Below are 8,153 nucleotides of genomic sequence, written 5' to 3'. Positions count from 1 at the left end.
AGCACGTCAAAATGCAAGTAGATAAATAGGCACCGCTCCGGTGGGAAGGTAAACAGAGTTTCTGTGCGCTGCTCTGGTTTGCCAGAAGCAGCTTAGTCATGACCTGGAAGCTGTCTGTGGACAAACGCCGGCTCCCTCGACCTATAGAGTGAGATGAGCGCCACAACCCCAGTCGTCTGCGACTGGACCTAACGGTCAGGGATACCTTTACCTTTACCTGGAATCGTAGAGCTGGAAGGGACCCCGGGGGTCAACTAGTCCAACAATGAAGCACTTGGGCACAGTGACAGAGGGGTCTTCCTGTGAGCAGGAAGCAGCGCCCCTCCACAGCAGATATATTTGAGAGCAAGAGCTGTTTGACAGCGATATGGACTCTCTCAGAAAGCGGCAGACTCTCCTTCATTGTCAGAGATTCTCCAGCATTGTTCCTGCATTGTTGGGGGCCAGACTGGATGGCCCCGGGGGTCCCTTCCATCTCTGCAATTCTACGATTCTATTTTACCGGGTACCACAAGTCTCCATCTTTCCCCTTGCGCTGCTCAACCTCTTGTTAGTCTGCTGACGACTCAGGCACAGCGGCGAAGGATCTGACCCAGCTCTTGTCTCTGAAGCCACTGGGGAAAAGCGGCTCCTCCGTTCTGCTGGACAGAACATTGCAACACACGGATCATTATTGGCTGAGCCGTGAATGTTGTAACAATGCCTCTGACCGGGGGCAAAGTGAGATGAGCCGGCCAGCTAGCGCCACAGCTGAGCCGTCAACTCTTAACCTCCCTGTAGCAGCACTTCGCTGACCGCAACACCCACGTCCGCGCATTAGCAGGGATCAGAGCCGCTCTTGCTGTTTGCTGGGGGAAACCCCAAGTGGCCTCGCAGAAGGCGGCTTCGTCTAGGGAGGCGAGAGGAGTGTTCAGTCCATGCAGCTCACAAGCCACCCTAAGGACATAAGCAAAGCCTGCTGTTGGATCAGGCAAAAGGCCCATCCAGTCCATAGAATCATAGAGTTGGAAGAGACCACCAGGGCCATCCAGTCCAACCCCCTGCCAAGCAGGAAACACCATCAAAGCATTCCTGACATATGGCTGTCAAGCCTCTGCTTAAAGACCTCCAAAGGAGGAGACTCCACCACACTCCTTGGTAGCAAATTCCACTGCCGAACAGCTCTTACTGTAAGGAAGTTCTTCCTAATGTTTAGGTGGAATCTTCTTTCTTGAAGTTTGAATCCATTGCTCCATGTCCGCTTCTCTGGAGCAGCAGAAAACAATCTTTCTCCCTCCTCCATATGACATCCTTTCATATATTTGAACATGACTATCATATCACCCCTTAACCTTCTCTTCTCCAGGCTAAACATACACAGCTCCCTAAGCCGTTCCTCATAAGGCATCGTTTCCAGGCCTTTGACCATTTTGGTTGCCCTCTTCTGGACACGTTCCAGCTGGTCAGTAACCTTCTTGAACTGTGATGCCCAGAACTGGACACAGTACTCCAGGTGAGGTCTGACCAGAGCAGAATACAGTGGTACTATTACTTCCCTTGATCTAGATGCTATACTCCTATTGATGCAGCCCAGAATTGCATTGGCTTTTTAGCTGCTGCATCACACTGTTGACTCATGTCAAGTTTGTGGCACAAGACTCCTAGATCCTTTTCACATGTACTGCTCTCAAGCCAGGTGTCCCCCATCCTGTATTTGTGCCTTTCATTTTTTTTTTTTGCCCAAGTGAAGTACCTTACATTTCTCAGGTCCAGATTCAGTCCAGAATCTTGTTCTCCAGCCCTTGCCGGCAAGAAACCAGCAAGCAGGATTTGAGAAGAAAAGCAGCGCTCTCTTCTCCTCCTCTGCTGAGATTTCCAGCAACTGGGATTCAGGAGCCGAGTTGAGCCATGGTGGCTAGTAGCCTTTGATAGCCCTCTTCTCCATGAATTTCTTCAATCGCCATTGAAAGTCACCATGGCCTCCTGCAGCAGGGAGCTCCAGAGTTGGAGCTGCGTGAAGAAGGGCTTTCTTTTCTCTGTCCTGAATCTTCCAGCACGGAGCTATGTTGCATGATATCCGCCAGCTCTAGCACTACGAAAGAGGGAGAAAACCTTTTCTCCATGCCAGACATAATTTCTTTTTCTTTTTTCCCCCCGTCCCACCCTTCCCTCCTCCCTCTTTTCCCCCTGTCATCCCTTCCCTTTCCCTCCCCCGTCGACTTCTCACCCAGATCTGAGCTTCTCCCTTATTTTTTCTTTATACATCCTCTACATACTTCACTCTTATTTTACTTTACTTTTCTTAAACCTTCTAAATTCTAGTAGTTTTTTTTCTTATTTTATCATTTCGTTATATACTATCAATTTCATTATTTATTCATAGAACCTTTATATATCTAATATGAGATTTGGTTTCTCCAATTTAGCCTTTATATATTCTATAAATGGTTTCCAATTATTTTTTGAATCTTCGAACTTAATTCCTTTAGTTTGTTCATATTTTATCGCCAAATTATAATAAATATATAATTTTGTTGCCAGTCTTCTTTGTCTGGAACGTTAGTGGCCTTCCATTTTTTTTGCAATCAATACTCTCGCCGTTGCAACAGCATAACTTATACAACATCTGTCCTGTGGTTTAATATCCTCTGGTATCATTCCTAACAAAAATAGCTCGGGGGATTCCTTGAATGAATATTTCAAAATTTTCTTTAACTCTTTATAAATCAAACCCTGATTTTGTTACAGTTCCACCACATATGTATATAATTGAACCGACTTCTGTATTGCATTTCCAACATAATTTATTAGTACCTGGATATATTTTGGCCAATTTGGCAGGTGTTAAATGCCATCCATTTTGCATTTTCAATAGGTTTTCCTTTAAATCGTAATTTGGCGTGAAATTCGAGTCCCTTTTCCATAAATTTTCCCATTTTTGCATTGAAATTAATTTACCTAGGTCTTGACTCCACTTAATCATGGAGCTTTTTGTCATTTCTTCTTCTGTATTCCATTTTAATATTATTTGATAAAGATTTTTTATATATTTTTTATATATTTATCTTTATTTACCAATAATATTTCATCTAATTTAGAAATTTCTTTTTCGAATCCATTTTTTAAATCTATTTGTAATCTTTGCTTAATATGAAAATATTGTAACCAGGTATTTAGATAATTTTTTATTTCCGAATATTCTTTTAATTTTAAAATTGCCTCTTTTTCTTCTAATAATACTTTATATGTTGGCCAATTATTTTCCATATTAATTCTTCTCACTGCTACTATCTCAAGTGGTGAAACCCACCAGGGTGTCTTGGGCTCAAAAAACGTTCGATATTTTTGCCCTATAGAATATAAAGATCTTCTAACAATATTAGACAGTTCAAGAAGGATACTGACAAGCTGGAACGTGTCCAGAGGAGGGCAACCAAAATGGTCAAAGGCCTGGAAACAATGCCTTATGAGGAACGGCTTAGGGAGCTGGGTATGTTTAGCCTGGAGAAGAGAAGGTTAAGGGGTGATATGATAGCCATGTTCAAATATATGAAAGGATGTCATATGGAGGAGGGAGAAAGATTGTTTTCTGCTGCTCCAGAGAAGCGGACACGGAGCAATGGATTCAAACTACAAGAAAGAAGATTCCACCTAAACATTAGGAAGAACTTCCTGACAGTAAGAGCTGTTCGGCAGTGGAATTTGCTGCCAAGAAGTGTGGTGGAGTCTCCTTCTTTGGAGGTCTTTAAGCAGAGGCTTGACAGCCATATGTCAAGAATGCTTTGATGGTGTTTCCTGCTTGGCAGGGGGTTGGACTGGATGGTCCTTGTGGTCTCTTCCAACTCTATGATTCTAAACATAAATACATTCTTTTTTTTCAATCCTTTCTTTCATTAAATAATAATGCCACCCAAAAGCCAATCCTTCTCCTTCCAAATCTAATAAGACTTCCGGTTTTGCCGCGGATCGCCAACCAACGCACCCCTGAGGCTCTCAGGAGTTCAGGGGGTTATTGCTGGGATTAAGGGGGTGACGGAGGCTAAACGTCCCCCCAAATACAATCTAAAGGTCCGGGAAGCGCTCCCCGACCGAAAAGCCGGTGGTGCCTGCATGGTCTCCTTGGCATCCCTCTCGAACGCGCTGAGGAGAGGAAGGATCCTGGGCACTGAGGCAAAGTAAGTGACTCACCCAGCGAGAAGCCTGCTGTTTGGAGCGATCTTGTCGGTAAAATTCCTTTGCCGATAATTTGAACTAAAGCCGGGGCGTGTGGTTACTGTATAGAGTGCACGCTAGAGATAATTCTTTCCGCCCCCCCACCGCTAAATCCCCCCCTTCTGGAGCGTAAAAAAGAGAGAGAGACAGAGAGAAACGGGGCCCTAAAAAGGCTCTAAAAAGGGGACAATAACAACAAAAATTTGAAGAAAATACCAGGGGAATGCGGGCAAGAAAAGGGGCAACGTGAAGGCATTTAAGAAAGCTCTAATAAGACGCCGCCGGGAAGCCAAAGAAAGCAACTTAATAAGGTTAACAAAGGAAGAAACTTGAGGAGCCATTTGTTCTGCAGCGTAGAAAACAAGTATACATAAGAACTGAGCCAAAACACCTATAAAAATAGCGGCAAACGGTGTCAATATCCAGTCAGAAAAAATGGCGAACACAGGGAGTGATTAAGCAAAAAACGCTTACCTGGTGTAGCCGGATCTGCAAAGAAACAGCGAACAAGGAGAGATAAACAAAGAGGATACCCCTCCATAGAACTGAATAGCGAACAGCGACAACTAGCGCCAACAAGAGTAATTGCATATAACCTGCCAGAAAAAAAGAGAAGAAGCAGAAGCTTAAACCTGAAAGTATAAAAGCCATCTAAAATGGGAGAGAGGAAAAGAACAGGAACAGGAACAGGAACAACCCAACAAAGAAGAACATCTATAGCTGATCATGAACTAGATTTGAAAGAGCTCATTTTGAGCCTAAAAAACGACATTGTAGATTTCAAGCAGGAATTAAGACAAGACATCGCAGGAATTAAGAAGGAAATGAATGAAAGGCTCAAAGGAGTGGAAGAAAAAGTCGTAAAATTGGAAGGAAATGCTGAGGTGGACAGGCAGGAACTTCAGGAAGTTAAGGAGCATATAAAAAAGGCGGAGGAAAAAGATCTAGAACTTGAAAAATTTAAGGAGGACATTAATACTAAATACCAAGCAATGGAAAACAACATCAAAAAATTGATTAAAGAAAAGAAAGATTTAAGGAGGGAATTAGATGAAGTTAAAAAAGACCTGGAGGAGCAAAAGATGATGCAAGAGGCAGCGCATGACGCCCTCGCCCTGATCCAAATGCAGATCAGGGAGAAAACGTTGAGACTGAGAAATATTCCAGAGAGCCCAAATGAAAATATAGAGGGGAAAATTGTACAAGAACTGGCGAAATGGTTAGAATTAGAAGAAGAGGAGGTGGAAGCGAGTATTGAAAGAGTATTTCGTGTTAATTCCAAGAAAGCGAAAATAAACAACTGGCCAGGAGATTGCTTGGTTACCTTCAAGTCTAGATGGATAAAAGACAAAATGCTACAGACCAAAAGCAAGAAAAAACTTAAAATAGACGGGACAACAATCTTCATAATGAAAGAAATTCCACCAAGATTTCTTCACAAAAGAAAAGACTATCACTTCTTGACCAAAGCCCTGAAAGAGAGGAAAATTTTTTTTCGTTGGGAATATCCTCAAGGATTAAGCTTTACCTACAAAGGCAGGAGAAGAAGATTCGAAACATTGGCTGATGCGGAAAGATTTTGGAGGACTTATGCAAACCAGCTGGGCGGGAATAGACTGAGGGCTAAAGAGGAAAAAGCAGAACCGGAGGAAGAACAAGAAGACGATATGAATTTATCTGATGAAGATCAGGAGCTGAACCAGGATCTGTCTGAAGGGGAGCACGAGAAGGGAGAGGAGGAGGAGGGGGAGGGGGAGGAGGAGGCCGAAGAGGAAGAAGAGGGGGAATTACAAAAGTAAAGAAAGAACGCAAATTGATATATAATTTCCCCTGTTGCTAATTGAAGGACTATTGTGAATAAGTTTACTTAATATTCCCATTTGCCTTTTCCCCAATTCCTCCCCCCGATCATCTTAATCAATTGCAAATTAATCTATTTCCCCCTTTGGCTATTTATTAGCACATATTTTTTCTTTTTTTTCTCCTTTATCTATTTTTTTTTCTCTCTCCCCCTTTCCCCTCTATCATCAATTCGAAATTGTAACGTATATCATTATATATATATATATATATATATATATATATATATATATATAAACTAAATCAAAATGATGAATTTGAATGTTATTTCTTGGAACATAAATGGATTAAATAATAAGAAGAAAAGAAATCGATTAACTCATATATTGAAAAAAAGGAATTTCGATGTAATATGCCTCCAAGAAACTCATATTAACAAAAAACATGAAAGGATACTAAAGAATGAAAAATTGGGAAAAGAATTCATATCGGCAGATGCAAAAAAAAAGAGGGGTGTGGTAATTTACATTAAAGACAAATGGGAACCAAAACTAGTGTGGAGTGATGCAGAAGGTAGGATCGTGATGGTAAAAACACTGGTTGAAGGTGAAGAGTGGTTGTGGGTGGGACTGTACGCCCCAAACGGGAGCAAGGTGGACTTTTTCAAAAAAGTGGAAAACAAATTATTGGATTATTTAGGGCTTAAAATTATTATTATGGGAGACATGAATGGAGTGACAGACCCGGTAATGGATAGAACAAAAGGTAAAAAAATGAAAAAAGATAACAAACTTCCAAAAAAATTTTCAGAAATGATGCAAAATCTTGAATTGATTGATGCTTGGAGATTCAAACATCCTACACAAAAAGATTATACATATTTCTCCCCTGTACACCAAACGGCATCCAGAATAGATACAATATGGACACCAAAGGAATTAATCTCTAGAGTCGATAAGGTAGAAATATTACCTAAGCTCCTGGCAGATCATAACCCAATTAAAATTATAATAAAGGGAAGAAACCAATATGCCGCAAAGAAATGGAGGATGAATGTATTCCTATTAAACAACGAAAAAATTGTACAGGGAGCCTTTAAGTTAATAAGAGAATACTTCGATATAAATGCAAATGGCGAGGTAGACATAAATACGGTTTGGGACGCGGGAAAAGCGGTGATACGGGGCTACCTAATCCAGCAAAATTCGTTCCAAAGAAAAGAAAGAGAAAAATTTAAAGCGAATCTATTGGAGGAAATAAGAAATAAAGAAAAAATATTATACAAATCAGGCAGAAAAGAAATTAATCAAGAATTAAAAATTTTAAAGGCAAAATATGAAAATTTGGTAGATCAAGAGCTGGAACGTCAAATCCAATATTGGAAATATAGGAATTTTAAATGGGCAAACAAACCAAGTAAATTATTAGCATGGAAAATAAAGAAACGACAAAATCAAAAACTTATAAATAGACTAAAAATTCAGGATGAAATTGTTGATCAACCCCAAGATATAATGAAACAATTCGAAAATTATTATAGGATGCTATACCAAAATGAAGATCCGGCTATTATTGAGATTGAAAAGTTTTTGGAAAAATACAAGGCACCCCAAATACCACCGGAAAAAATAGAATTATTAAATCAGGAAATTACTGAAAATGAAATCAAAGCAGTGTTGAACGAGATAAAAAGGGGCAAAGCACCGGGTCCGGATGGCCTACCGGCGGAGCTTTATAAATGTCTGGAAGCAGTAATATTAAAACCATTAAAAGACCTATTTAATAATATTATGGAGCATGGGAAATTACCCGAATCATGGAAAGAAGCATTGGTATCACTGCTGCCCAAGCAAAATGCAGATTTAGAATTACCGCAAAATTATAGACCAATTTCATTACTAAATTCGGATTATAAAATATATGCAAAAATATTGGCTAACAGAATAAATTTGATTTTAAAAGACATTATACATCCAGATCAGGCGGGATTTGTTAAAGGTAGACAGGCAAAAGATAATATCAGGAATATCATAAACATCTTTGAATGTTTGGAGAACAATAGAGGTAAACAGGCAGCAGTGATATCAATTGACGCGGAAAAGGCCTTTGACAGAGTCTCATGGCTCTTTATGAATAGATTAATCAAAAAGGTAGGATTAGGA

At 40.4% G+C, this 8,153-nt stretch overlaps 1 protein-coding gene across 1 annotated transcript; it reads left to right on the top strand.

Moving 5' to 3' along the window:
• The first annotated feature begins 4,865 nt into the window (after positions 1-4,865).
• LOC148684707 (uncharacterized) lies at positions 4,866-6,125 on the top strand. The gene has a single exon (XM_088651800.1). It carries the CDS (start codon positions 5,016-5,018, stop codon positions 5,988-5,990), a length of 975 nt encoding a protein of 324 aa, XP_088507926.1. The 5' UTR covers positions 4,866-5,015; the 3' UTR covers positions 5,991-6,125.
• The last annotated feature ends 2,028 nt before the right edge of the window (positions 6,126-8,153 follow it).

Source organism: Zootoca vivipara, chromosome 9 (genome assembly GCF_965207765.1).
Source record: "Zootoca vivipara chromosome 9, rZooViv2.hap1.1, whole genome shotgun sequence".
NCBI lineage: Eukaryota > Metazoa > Chordata > Lepidosauria > Squamata > Lacertidae > Zootoca > Zootoca vivipara.
This window is presented reverse-complemented; position numbering and strand designations above follow the sequence as displayed.